Here is a 14,530-nt window from a genome sequence, read left to right as displayed (position 1 = left end):
TTAGCCAACGGACATTGCTGTGAAGCGGGATGTACTTGTCTGCACTGTACATCCCCTCAAGCAGAACATGAAACTGCCTGTACGTCAAGGCAAATCGAGCAACAAGAAAATTAACTGTCTTCACCACCGCAGTCATCACATTATTAAGCTGAGAATTAGAAATCTTAGCACAAAGATTTTCTTGATGAATAACACTATTGCGGTTCTGCGAAAACCAGCACTCCCCCGAGGCGATGGCACACAACAACAACGAGACAGTTATTTCATTAGTATTCGTTTTAGATCCAGTATAGATCCAGGTTTTAGATCTGCTTGGTAATCAATAGGTCGAAACCACCTCAAAATTTCTCTCATCTTTCTTACGATTTAATTTCCTCAGGTATGATTCTGATAGCACCTGTTGTGTTAGTGCAAGTAAGATTGTCGAAGTTTGAGGATCAGTTTCGCCCTGCACTGGTTTTCTATTTGTGTTTTTGTAAATGTGTACATTTTCTTTTTGCCAAACCTCACAAATCTTTGCTTTCCCCTATTGTACGAATATTGCTTTTGTATTAAAACCTTTGATTATTGTGCCACATACTTTTCCTCACCCTCGCTTGTAATAAATTGCTTATATTAAGCTTAGAGGCAACTCACCTGGGCACTCACCTGGTAGCGCCTGGATAAGATAATCAGGGAACCACTGATGATAGGCATGGATGACCCGCAAAAAAAATATATATATATATATATATATATATATATATATATATATATATATATATATATATATATATATATATATATATATATATATATATATATATATAACGGAGGAGAAAGTAAATACCTATGGATTTTTTTTTAAATGCCGTGAACAAACTTTGGTACATCATGGGTGATAAACGTTGTGGTCAAGTTTCATCGGAATTGTGTGTGTAGTTTCGGAGAAGAAGTTGCACGTATGTGTGGATGGACGGACGGATTGACGGACGGACAACGCGCCATCTCATTAGCGCCCCAGAACTATGTTCCTGGTGAGCTAAAAATGCACCCAGCTCGTCGTAGCTTTTCCTCCATTGTTCCAGCGTAGTCCTCATGTAGTGTTAACCAAGAAGTTTTACCACACCGATTTGCTCTGGTTCGCCAGCGTACACCTACTGTATCACTCGGCAGTAATCCGGGTGTGTGTTGAGGGCGCGAAACCCACCTGGTGCAGTCATCTAAAGGTAAGGTACCACAGAAAGTAGTGAAACCTTGCCAGGATTGGCAGTACAAATCAGCGTTCGCGGTTGCTTAACAACCCACCAGGCTGTGTAGTTATCCGTGACTGGTAGCCTCAGGACCGGGAGTTCGGGAGGAACTCGAGTGCTTCCCCTCGTGGTGAGCCTCGAACCCCGGGCCATAACAATACAATGAAAATTTACCATTGGGTGGCCAATTTGATCCTCAATGATCTCTACAAATCCCTTCTGTCTTGCGACCATAGCAGGGCACCGTCTGTTGTTACAATAAATATTTTTCTGATGTCAATTCCTCTTTTCTTCCCCTGTTGTGCCATGCATGGGCTTCAAGCAGCATACCTCTTCTCGAACTCCATCTGAGTCACAGTATCTTGCAGCAACTGCTAACAGCAGTGCATCATTTATATCCACATTCTCGTTAAGCGCGACACTAAATACCACTGCATATTTTAACGCCACCGTCTGTTGTTAACGTTTTCTGCCATTTCACTTATGCCTCTCTCCATCGGTACTTATATCTTTAATTTTGGAGATGATTGTGTCTTCATTGGGCAAACCATTGAACAAAACATCTGAACAATTGAGAAAAGCCTCCTTTATATATTCCCCGTCTCTAAATGGGTTTTCATGTTTTGCAGCACTTTATGTTGAGCTTTATGTTGAGCAAATCCGTATTCCTCTCTCGAAAAGAGCTGAAATGTGCGAGCATTTAACTTCGCTTTCTTAGGAACTGCCATTTTGTCCCCCCAAAAAAACACGTGATCGGTGGCACTTCTCACGAGATTTGCCACAAATTCAGATTGGCTGGGCCCGCTGAATGTAACACAGTAAGTAAACCAATTGAATCGTTTTTTGTTCTCCGTCAAAGAGCTTTCATTGGGTATAAGTAGCACAATGAAGACCCGAGTGCGAGAAGTACTTTAGTTACAAAATAACACTTTTGAGATATTGAGGATCAAAGTTTTCAAAACATGCTGCAGATACTTTTTTTTAAAGGTGGCATACGATGGAGCCTGTTGCAGGTTCCAGGGGCTATACAGAGCAGACAAACCCTTTTTGGTGGAAAAATAATCCTCTTTTATGAAGAAAACGAGAAAATTAGTTATGGACTTAAGTACTTTTTGTGGCCAAATACCTGGACTTGGGTACTTTTAACACACAAAGCCCTTTATTGCTCATTTGTGATTGCCAAACAGTCATTTTTAATACGTCTCATTGGGCTGTACGGTGTACATACATCCAATACATGGAGAATCTGGGTCAGCACAGCATTGCACTGCACTGCCACATGCACAGTTTTACGAGGGTTCAAAAGTTGATGACGAATGTTGTGCCTTTTTCAGTACCAGCAAAGTATAATGCATAGAAACGACATACCTGATGCTTTGGCATCCTTCATTCTCTTTGTAGCCCAGTCTCCAGGGTTTCTTTTACGTTTTTTTGCCCCTGTCATGCCTGTTATCAGGGTTATCCTCATTCACACTATGCTGTCCAGCCTCCATGGTCACCATTTTCACAGCTTGTCACGTGACACATACTAGCATTTTGATTGGACAGTCATGGACTTAGGAACTTCTTGCTCAAACATTATGGACGTGGGTATTTCTTGCACTACATTTTAGTGAATTCAACAATGACCATATACCAATATACAGGACTTGAGTACTTATTTTCGGAATTTTTTGGTATCAATTGATGCTCTGGCCATTACAGATTATAGTACTGGTGCCAGATCATTTTTTTTTCAAAAATGTGACTTAAGTACTTCTTGCACCCAGGTCTTCAATTTAGACTCCAAGTTACGCTTCCCAATGAAAGCTCTTGTTATTTTAATTTTAGAGATGGACAGAGCAGTCAAGCATAGTTTTTAATCAGGTTTTCTTTTCAACTTAAGTTTCTTCTCCGTTAATTAGATTTTTATTATGCGCACCACTCATGGCACACTTTCCGTACGTTGCTGACACTTGGGTTTGACCGTCCGCTCTGAATCCGAGCCTGGGAGGACAAAAGGCACAGACAAACAACCCTAACAACAATGCATTGTTAATCATCATGTGGGCCTGCTTTGATAGGCTCATGGCCTTCTCCTGCATTGAAGTTCCTTGGAAGGGAAACTCACATTATTATTATTATTATTATTGTTATTATTATTCTTATTATTATTATTACTGCTACTCTTTCTGCTGCCACTACCTTTTTCGGATTTCTTTCTCATCAATCTTCTCTCCTATCCTATTTGTAACCCTCAAAATAAATTTAAGATTTGATTTTCGTTGATTCAGGAAAATTTGGCCACGTGTCGGGAGGGATGTGTCGTCGATGCCGAACTTTTGTGCATGTTTGAAGCGAATAATGGAAACTTTACCCGATCCTCGAGAAATGGACGAACTACCTCTGTTGCCCACGCGGTGGTGCCACGAGCGTGTCAATTCGAGTCGGTTTCAGGAAGCCACTTGTGGTCTCGTCTCGCCATAGTGCGACAGGATGGTGATTTGTGAACTGGTCGCGCACTTAGCCTTAAGCTGCACAGAACTTTTATCTTTTTCTCTGCAACCGCTTGTCGGATTGACACGAAATTTTCAGCATAATCTTTTTATTGATAACTATGACATCCATATCAGAAAAACGGAAAAACTTTGGACCTCTGTATCTCTGAAACTGTACCAAGGAAAAAAAATTGAAACTTGGCATGTAGCAAGTACTCCTCATGGGGAATTAGTGTGATTTTTTAATGGCGTCATAGGTGCCCTCATTATGACGTCACAATTGCATCTGTAGAACGCCACATCCGATCAGTATGAACATTTTTGAGCGCCATCTAGGGATAAAATGGTCCACCGAAAAGAAATAATGACGTCATCGGTCATATTGTTTTAAAAAAAAAAAAACAAAAGCTTCAAAAATCTTCTTCTCTGAAGTGGCTGAACAGATCGAGGCGAAACTTTACGTGTATGACTGCCTGTCCATGAGGAACAAAAGGTTCACACATATGATGTCATAGGTCACATGGTTTGGCAGCCATTTTTGATTTACCCTAAAGCCTATAAAAATACCTATAAAAAGCCTAAAAGCCTATTAAAACCACTCAAAAAGAAGTCCTGTCGAGGGTCTGCAATCTCTGATTGCTCTTTTTCTTGTTTTAGGTTGTATTCGGCGAGGGATCAATTTTAATTCAACCCGTCCAGGATTGTGCTTTATGTTGTTTGTTTCTCACCAAAGAATCACCTTCCACCCTCCCCCCTCCCCGAATAAAATAAAAAAACTACAAAAAGAAAAAACATTTCACATTTTTCTTTTTCATCTCCATTTTGGGCTGTTGTTGATGCGGCACAGGCATGATGGGCCGAATGGCCTTCGCGTACGTCCAAATTCCTTGTGTGTATCGATCGTTCCCATCCGGATCCGGCCTCTTAGGACTTGGGGGGGATACAAATCGTGGAGTGTTCAGCTCGGAGGAGGTGTGTGCTCCACCAAGTCCTGTTTCAGTTCACACTGTGATGATACCAAAGCACGTGCTCTGTGCTGTGACGCAATCCAAACCGCAACGTCACACTTTTGGGAGACATAAATATAATCTCTTACTCCCGAGACCGATAATAATAATGAATACATTTATAATTTATAGCTGAGTAACGTTCCTACTTTCCCATGTCATTGTTATTACAATTTACGACCCGTAAACACGTACGTATTATGTCTATATGAAAAATCTTTGTATTGAATTGTTGTTGTTGTTGTTGTTCTTCTTCTTCTTCTTCTTCTTCTTCTTCCTCTTCCTCTTCTGGTTATAGTTCTTCTTCTTCTTCTTCTTCTTCCTCTTCCTCTTCTGGTTATAGTTCTTCTTCTTCTTCTTCTTCTTCTTCTTCTTCTTCCTCTTCCTCTTCTGGTTATAGTTCTTCTTCTTCTTCTTCTTCTTCCTCTTCCTCTTCTGGTTATAGTTCTTCTTCTTCTTCTTCCTCTTCCTCTTCTGGTTATAGTTCTTCTTCTTCTTCTTCCTCTTCCTCTTCTGGTTATAGTTCTTCTTCTTCTTCTTCCTCTTCCTCTTCTGGTTATAGTTCTTCTTCTTATTATTGCATCCATGTTTGAAGAAAAATAAGTATCTTGTATTAAGAAGAAGAAGAATAAGAAGAAGTATCTTATATGAATAAGAATAAGAATTATCTTGTATTAAGAAAAAGAAGAAGAAGTATCTTATATGAATAATAAGAAGAAGAAGTATTTATCAATATTGGAAAATAAAAGATATTGGTATTTGTTGGATCGTTGTGCGCTTCTTGCGCCGATCTCTTTCCAAGACCTTTATTGTTCGATGACGATGGTTTCGGCGAAATTGCTTCATTTTGGGAACGTTTTCTTCATCGGAGGAACATCAAGGATGATGCGGCTGTGTTTTGTTTGTCCGTACGTACGTACACAGTACGTCACACAAACAATTCACTTAATTCCTGTACTTGCAAGTCCACAGGCACGGTCTTCTGTTTATTGTAATCGATTTTTACTTTGTGGTTGTCTCCCTGGCAGGTTCGCATCCACCGTCGAGGTTGAGGTGGCTCTCCTCAGAGCCGGCCGGATCTGCCTTTTGGCGCGACACGGCTTCATCTGATCCCGCAAGAGTCACGGGATCCGTGGTGTCAGCAGGGGGCGCCGCATCTCGGAGGGGTCCGTTAGGAGGGGACTGAACGTCTCGGGGCGTTGTTGGTGTCCACGGTGGGCGTCACACACACACACACACACACACACACACACACACACACACACACACACACACACACACAACCGACTTACGTTTCGAAAGGAGGGGGCTAATGTGTGCCGGTGCAGATGGAAAATTTAAATTTGCGACCGCAGTATATAATATGGAGCACTTATATACAGCATACATACCCTTATATATCATACCTAAAATCATAAATGATGCAACCACCAGGACAGACTAGTTTGCGTTCACTCGATGGACACAACAATAGTGATTTGGATGAAAACTTTGAAATGAATCTTGTCGGTAAAAATATCTGTCCTTGTTGAGCACACAATCCCGTTCTGGAACAAGTGTAATTAAAAAAATGTTCTGTTGTGTACAACAGCAATTATACAGTATTGTTGTTATCATTGATGTTCTTAATACGATTATAATTGTAGAGATCCACATCAACCGGAGTTAATTTTGCTGTGTTCTTCAAAGTCTCTCTCTGCTTGCGATCTGTTGTGCGCATTGCATAACCACGTGACTTTACCCCCCCCCACATGACAGCAACCGCATTGCCGGATATTTCGGGGGCGGTTATGAAAGGGGCATATCGGATTTTGTGTCGCGCGCCGCGGTTCCAGCGGTGACGTTGGATCAGCAACTCGACTGTTGGTGCCTCGACCCGGGGAAGCCCTCACTGGAGCAGGTTTAACCACGTTAGCACGATCTGGGATACAGACCCCGTGCCTTCCCTTTACCCAGTGGATAACACTACCTTCACCTTTACTCTCCGGCTCATAACCTACCTTCCCTTTACCCAGTGGATAACCTTACCTTGTCTTCACCTGGCGAATCACCCTACCTTTCCTTTACACAGGAGGATAATCCTACCTTTATTTGGTCCAAGCAGCTTCACCAACTTTGTACGACCTTTACATTCTACCCCTGTACCGCCTCCACCTGCACACCTCTCTTGCCCGCACAGCTCCTCCTCCTCCACCACTCTTCTTTCGTTCAATGCATGGACGTTCACCGTAATTTGTTTTATTTTTGCGCTAAACGCGCCTCGTGCGGACATCTTGCCCGACACCCCCTGGACAACTCGTCGGCATCACTCGCAAAGTCCCCAACATGCTGTAACTGCGCCTACCACCGTGGAGTCCCACTCGTGGGACTCAGAGGGCCATGCCTCCGACGCCCAGATCCACAAACGGTACCGTGGGGAGCACCGACCTCTCAGACGCCTGCCACGCAGACAAGTCACCGTGGTTGCCCGCCTTAGGGGCTCTGATCGCCGTGTTCGTTCTCTGCGCTGTACTAGGGAACCTGCTCATCATCGCTGCTGTGGCCCGCGTGCGCCGCTTGCGCACACCGACCAACTACCTGGTGGCCTCGTTGGCATGCGCAGACCTCCTCATGAGCATCCTGGTGGTCCCATTCGCCGCCGTTCCCCTCTTCCTAAAGTGGCCGTTCGGGCAGGGCGCGTGTAAGTTGTGGACAGCCGCAGATATCATGTGTGTGACAGCGAGCATCGGTACGCTTTGCCTCATCGCCGTGGAACGCTACGTCGCTGTGACACGACCTTTGCGCTACCAGGCTGTGCTCACGAAGGCGCGCGTGTGCCTGCTCGTCGTGAGCGTGTGGCTCGTGGCGGCACTGATCTCCTTCATACCGGTGGGAACAGGCTGGTGGCAGGACCAGCGACAACCCGAAGAACTTGGGAATTGCAGCTCACGCGAATGCCTCTTCAACATCAATGCCACGTATGCTGTGGTGTCTTCTGCTGTGTCATTCTACCTGCCTCTCTTCGCCATGATATTTTTCTACTCTAAGGTACATGTCGTCCTAGGTCTTCGTGCATTGCGATGTTGCGGCTGTGTACAGTCCATGCGGTACAGAAATTCACCAATGTTGAGGTTGTAATCTCTATTAAGCACTGGTTAAACTCCCAAACTCTTGTGAAACACTCAATATACCTGAATATAATATATATGTTTTTTGTTTTTTTTTACACAAAGGTACCCAACGTTACCGGGTCACTCCTCCCACATCTTCCTCTCCCTCATTCCACCTCTTTCCTTACCCTCCCTCATCCCACCCCTTCCCCTCCCTCCTTCCATATCCTCCCTTATCCCCCCTCCTTCTACATCCCCACACCCCATCCCTTCCCCTCCTTCCTCCCACCCCTTACCCTCTGTCATCCCACCCTTCCCCTGCCTCCTCCCCCACCCACCCCTTGTCCTCCCTTCTCCCACCCACCCTTTGCCCTTCCTCCTGCCATCTCCTCATACACCACCCCCCCATCACTCCTTCCTCCTCCCAACACACCCCTTCCCCTCTCTCCTCCCAACAGTTCCCCTGCCTCCTCCCATTCCACCTCCTCCCTCTGGACTCCCACCCTTTCCCCATGACAGGTAAGATATTAGATAGCATAGCACTCATCCACTGGGTGGGTTGAGTTTGTGAATTACTTGCTGAAAAAAGTATGGTCTGTGTTTTTCCAAGAAGACTATAGATGTTTGTGTGGTGTGTGCTGAAAAGGTTTGAGATGGTCTAAACTCGAAAGGGTACATTCCAATAGTAGTTAATGTCTAAGGGGTCGATCTAATCTCTCAACCATGTAAAAAAGGTCCAAGTAGTCTAATCTGTGTGAAGGGTGTAAGGATCTAATGGGTCTTCAGAGTCAAAAGGGTCTTCAGGGTCTTAAAGGGTATTTTAGGTCCTGAGGGGTATTTTGGGTCTTAAGGCTCTAAAGGGTCTAAAGGGTCGTCACGGTCTTAATGATCTTAAGGAAGTAAATGGTCTTTGGGGTCGAATGGTTCTTTGGGGTCATCGGGGTCTTAAAGGGTCATCGGGGACTTTGGGGTCTTTCAAGGCTGAAGTGGTGGATGAAAATACCCTTAGGACAAGAGAAAGAGAGGGGGAGACAGAGGTGTGGGAGGAGAGTGCTGAATTTTACTAGGAGGAGGGAGTGAGGAGGGGACAGAGAGGTGGAGGGGGTGGGTGAGAGAGAGAAAGGTGAGGGAAGGAGGTGGGGATAGCAAAGAGAATGATATGTTATGCTGAATAACCACACACACACACACACGCAAATCTACATACATATCAAGTACATAAAAACGACAAACACAAAGATTTACCTTTGACTAGAGCTCTTTGAAAAAGGAATTCAAGTGGAAGATTATTAAAATTCAATTAAAAAAGAAATTAAACTACAGAACACAAAATGTCAGCCTTTGCTTTTCCCAACTCAAACCAACATGGCGGAACTCAGAACATGAGGTCGATGGAAATATATATATATATATATATATATATATATATATATATATATATATATATATATATATATATATATATATATATATATATATATATATATATATATATATATTGTTGCAAATTCGCGCCCGCCGGCGTGCGAGCGGCCACGTAACTCGAATCACGGCACGTCGCCCACCGGACGGACAATTCCGTCGTGACCCTCTCGGACTAACGCCGGGAACTAGTCACGGGTGGGCCTTTTGGCCTCACCACGATCGTGCCAACCGGCCCCCCGCGTGAGATAGGGTTGTTCGCCAAATTCGACCTACCTAAGTACCCACACGGAGGGTAGACCGGGCGATCGCACCTCTCCGCAGGTCGACTTCGGACACGGGCCACTTTAAGCGACCCGTTCCGTACTATCGGGATAACCGAGCGGTGTTATATCGTCGACCTCGACGGTTCCGATTAATTATCGGGCGTATTTAGCCCACTACCAACCCTCTACGTGAAGTAAGATGGAGATGCAATTAAAGAAAAGACGAAGCGAAACGGGAAAAACAGTTCAACATAAGGCACATTTATTCCGCGGCAAACGGAAATCACACATATACAATTACAACAATTATGCACCAAAAGCAAATGTAACAAAAGGAACACAACAATGCAGATCTACTACCGACTACGCGAGCACACGGCAACACTTACACAGTTTTACTTTACAGACGGCGCTGACAACACATATACTCAAAAGAAAAAGAAAAAGGGCCACCCTCAAATACAAGGGGGCAGACCTGTGGCACGAGACTGCGTGGAGCCTACCCGTCTTGTGATGATCCGCAAATGCCGCGGCGGTGCCCCGACTCCGCGCTCCTCCGTGGGTTTCGTTGGCACTGCTTGGAATGGGGTGGGAACGGGGCCCCCTTTTCGCACTATCTCAGCGCGGGGGGAAACAGGGGGGGTTGTTGATGCTCTGGGGAAAGAGGATAGCTGGCTTGCTTGGGTCCCGCAACGAGCGACTCCACTGCGACCTCGACCGCATTCCCGGCTTCCCCTCTCTGCAGCTCCCCGACAGACTCCGAACCCCGACAGACCGACCCTCCTCCAGACCCGTCTTGACTGCTGCTGCCACACTTCACCGCCGCCACACCTCTCCAACTCGCCCGAGCCCGAAACAGAAACTGACTGAATTCGCCCCGCGCTCGGTGCTTTATAGTACGGCAGGAGAATCCATATGCAAATTTCCGGATCAGGATGAGCTCGGGGGCGGAGCCACGCTCGCCCATTGGACGGAGGAAAAGTGGGCATGAACCTCCCCTGATCCTCGAATTTGCATATATCGATTCTACTCTGACTCGCCTGGAGGCGGGGCCAAATCGCCCCGCGCTCGCTGATAGGACGGAACAGAAGTGGGCGTGTATCATTCCTGATCCAACTTCCCCTCGGAAAGGCCGCTTTTTGCACCCGAGGCTCGGCGCGCGTCCCGCACGAGGTCAGGACAGCCTGACGCTCGGTGTTCACAAGTGGTGCGGGAATGGCCGCAGAAGGAGAAGAGGTGAGGGTGGTGGAGGGTTTATTGTGGCGGTGATAGCCATGGCGACGCTTGGAATGGTGGTGATGCGATGTTTGCGAGAGCGAGCTGTGAAGGTAAAGGTCGTGGCTGTTGGCGTTGTTGTTGTTGTGAAGCAGCATTGCGGTTGGTGGTTGTTGTGTGATGGCGGTTTAGACATGGTTGGTTCAAAATAAAGATAGAACAGAAAGACGGCTATCTTAAAGGGTCGCAGCCCGAATGAATCACTTTTATTCCCTCTAAACAACGGGTTTGGGGCTAACTACACATGTACTTACAGAGATATCTCACCTACGGGACCTGAATGGTGGTTTGTGAATTTCCTCAACCACAACAATATATATATATATATATATATATATATATATATATATATATATATATATATATATATATATATATATATATATATATATATATATATATATGAATTGATGTCGAAGTGACTGGTGGATAATGAAAGCAGATTGCACAAAGAGGTTAAACAAAGTGATATCGTCTAAAGATAAAATTGCACATTTTCAGCAGGCGAGACACCGCCTGAGGCACCGCACAGCACCATGAGACCCAACACAGCACCGTGGGGATTGACACCATGGGTGCATTTGCCATGTATCGCCATGACTTTGAAACAAACAACCAAGCAGCTTGTAGAGCACCAGCCAAGTGTCTTAAGTACTCAAGCAAGCACTCCAACAAAACTGTTGATAAGGAACGGCAGGCTTGGCAAGCGATTGGCAATTGCCGATCAGTTATATTAAGCACCATGCACCTGGAGACACTCGGAGTGTCAAACAATCTCCGATTTGGACAAATGAACAATTTTTTTTTAGCATTCAGAACTGCTGCTAAGGTCAACTCCACAGTTTAAATTTTGAAATTCAGCTCAGGTTAAGAGATTCTAGAGCTTATCGCATGTGCGGAAATGAAATAAAATCATGAACACTGGCATTTCTGGGCATTTATAAGCATTGCGATGTATCCAGTGATCCGTAGGTATAATGATCAGGCATTCGATGATATAAGTGAGGAAAGTGGGGGAAAAAAACGTTATTGTTAAGAAATCGTTTCAGCCTGTTCCAAGCCAAGATTGTTGAGCAGGCCAAAAAAATGGTGCCTTAAGACTTGTGATCTGACAAAGGGCTGACCAAGATGGCACGCTGCCATCTTGGTAGGGTTTATTTGGGTTTTTCGTGATGAGCACCACCAAAATTATCTTCAAAATGTGTGTTTAAATTAACTCAAACACCCAATTTTTATTCATACACCACCTTGGAGTTCCCTCAGTGTGCATGCAAAGTTTGGGGCCGCTCGGTTTCATGGTTTTAGAGTTATCGAGGAGACGGATGGACAAACGGATGCACACAAATAAAAGTGGGGGAGGAGATGCTCCGGAACTTGGCGCGGAAAGATACACACAGACCCCTGGAGTTTCTTCGTGGCACAAGACGCACCTGCCTGCAACCGTCTACCAGTCACCACCACAAGCCGCACCCACTTTCTCCTTGTGCGAGTTCCTGCTCACGGCACGAACTGTTTCCCACCGGGACTATATCTCTACTTCGAGAGTTCATACTAAGAGAGTTCATTCTACTTAGAGGAACTAGAGAGTTCATAAACCACGTTAGTTATTCTTTGCAGTGTTCAAGTATATGTTTCAATTTAATTAATATCATTGAAGATGTCAAAATTTAAGATAATGAATTAGTATTAAAATTTCAAAGATCATTAAAAAATGCTGGACGTTTAACCCTTTGAACCTGAGCTGCCGTATTACCAGCCGCTATTCAAACCTTCATATATCCGAGTGGCCGGATTTTTCTCCAGGGAGCGCAGGGTAGAGGAGCCAAAAGTCCAAGTAGCTCAGGGATCAAAGGGCTAACTCTATTGAAGCAGTCTTATATATCGCCCTCATACACAACCCTATTTAATATGTCCAAGTACTGCAAAATGGAGGGGTTTTGAAAGTGCAAAGGAGGCGATTTGTGTTCTCCAGTGCTCAAGTATATAATTCAATTTATATAAAATTAAGATTGTAAAAGTTGTATAAATAAAATAATTCTGGAATTTACTGCCATTTTACCACCATTGATGCAGTCTATTACACCATTAACGCGTTGCATTAGTTATTTGTCCCTGTTGTATGTGTCCTTTATAACATCTTTAAAAACAGTAATTTTCCTGTTTGAAATGATTTTCGATTTTGTTTGACTGCCAGACAGACAGACAGAGTAAAAACAATTCTCACTCCTCTCTGAACATGTGCGATCAGGACGAATTCAGAGACAAAGTACTGTTAAATAACATGTTTGTTTTCAGATTCGTGTTCATAAATTCGATTTGGATAAGTTGGTCCTCGATCATAAACTGATAAGACAGATGGAGGGACACCAATTCCTTCACCCTGCTTTTCACTTTGTGTGCGTTGTGGTAACTACTGTTCGTAGTGCTCTGGAGCATGTATGGGTGTATCATGAATAATTGTACTGCTTCTGTGTATTCCCACCCTTTTTGCTTGCTTTAAATACACTTTTACAATTATAAATCACTTGGTCACTCAGTGATCCAGGTTGCCCTGATAGCAAACGTTTTTAGTACTTAACATCTGTTAAAGGACCAATTGGGTTGTGGAGATTAGTGCCAAGTATGAAAACTTACCTGCATCCGGCGATCTCCACTCTGATCACTACTTTAGGTGATCGGGGACACGGTACAGATCAGCACGCCTCCGGATTGGCTCAGGTGTTCCACTGAGTACGGTAACGCGGCAAACAGGCCTGGGAACCTGCTCGGAGTGCCAGAATCAGTTGGCCAACATGACTGCTTTGACACAGTTTGTAGGATTCAGACCAGGCAACTGGACGAGTCTGGCAACAGCAACAATATGTGTGATACACTCTGGGATTGATTTTTTTAAACATTGCCAAACTTCAAAATTAATGGCAATTTTTTTTTTCTTGGAGCTAAATGTACACTTTCTCTGTACTTTATCAATTACGGACAAGTATTTCATCACAGCAAAATGAATTTAATTAAACTTTCTCAAGAATTAATTTATAATATAATATCTACAGCTTTACTTCAGTAAATTGGCATTATTGAAGAGCTCATTTCCTCCTGTTTGACAATACTGTACAGATATCGGTCAACAAATCTTTGCGCTTTTCTCTTCTCTTCTGTCATGACACGATTATTTTTCTCAAATAGAAACGTCAGTACAACATGCGTGATCAATTGTTTTTGCAGACAATAACTTGAGCCAGGATAGGTCTCAGTCGGTAGCATGTCATTCCCAGTGAGTATTAGTTGATAAGCGTAATGACTGTGTTTTGCCTGGTTCCTGGGGGTTCTCTCTCTTAACTGGACCCTTGATTTGACCATCAACTTTTCTTTTTTATGAGCTCATTAATTTTGCCTTTCTTTGTTGTATTTGGCTCAAATTTGTCTCTCATGATGGGAAGGACATACAACAGCAACAGCAATCCGATTTATTTAATGCCAATGACCTCATTCTGGGTACCATAACATAACCATGGGTAAAGTTTGGTGGAGATTGGCCCAGCTGCTTTCGATTCTATAATGATCAGAGGTACATACCCATGTACAGAGAATTGCCTTATTTTAGTTAGTTATAGACGAACACACTTTGAGTACCAAACACATTCTATTTAGTGATCCACAATCAACTTTTAAAATTAAAAGCACATTAACTCATAGTATATATCAAAGCAAAATAATGCCCCTGTGCTTGAATATGGCAGCGTTGGACTGATTTTGACAAGGTGC

At 44.0% G+C, this 14,530-nt stretch overlaps 1 protein-coding gene across 5 annotated transcripts in view; it reads left to right on the top strand.

Annotated features, from left to right (window-relative positions):
- The first annotated feature begins 6,475 nt into the window (after window positions 1–6,475).
- The window catches only part of LOC147033279 (beta-2 adrenergic receptor-like), a 96,149-nt gene continuing 88,094 nt past the window's right edge, over window positions 6,476–14,530 (top strand). For 2 of the 5 annotated variants that reach the window (XM_085871512.1, XM_085871511.1), the window contains exon 1: window positions 6,492–7,743. In XM_085871512.1, coding sequence (XP_085727638.1) covers window positions 7,096–7,743 — 648 coding nt within the window. In that variant the 5' untranslated portion in view covers window positions 6,492–7,095. Of the gene's footprint in view, window positions 7,744–14,530 lie in introns of all 5 variants that reach the window. The other 3 variants (XM_085871509.1, XM_085871510.1, XM_085871508.1) reach the window with 3 other exon arrangements.

Source organism: Eptatretus burgeri, chromosome 2, assembly GCF_056783735.1.
Source record: "Eptatretus burgeri isolate ZD-2024b chromosome 2, Ebu_testis_v1, whole genome shotgun sequence".
Classification (NCBI taxonomy): domain Eukaryota; kingdom Metazoa; phylum Chordata; class Myxini; order Myxiniformes; family Myxinidae; genus Eptatretus; species Eptatretus burgeri.
The sequence above is the reverse complement of the archived record's forward strand: the minus strand, read 5'-3'. Positions and strand labels throughout refer to the sequence as shown.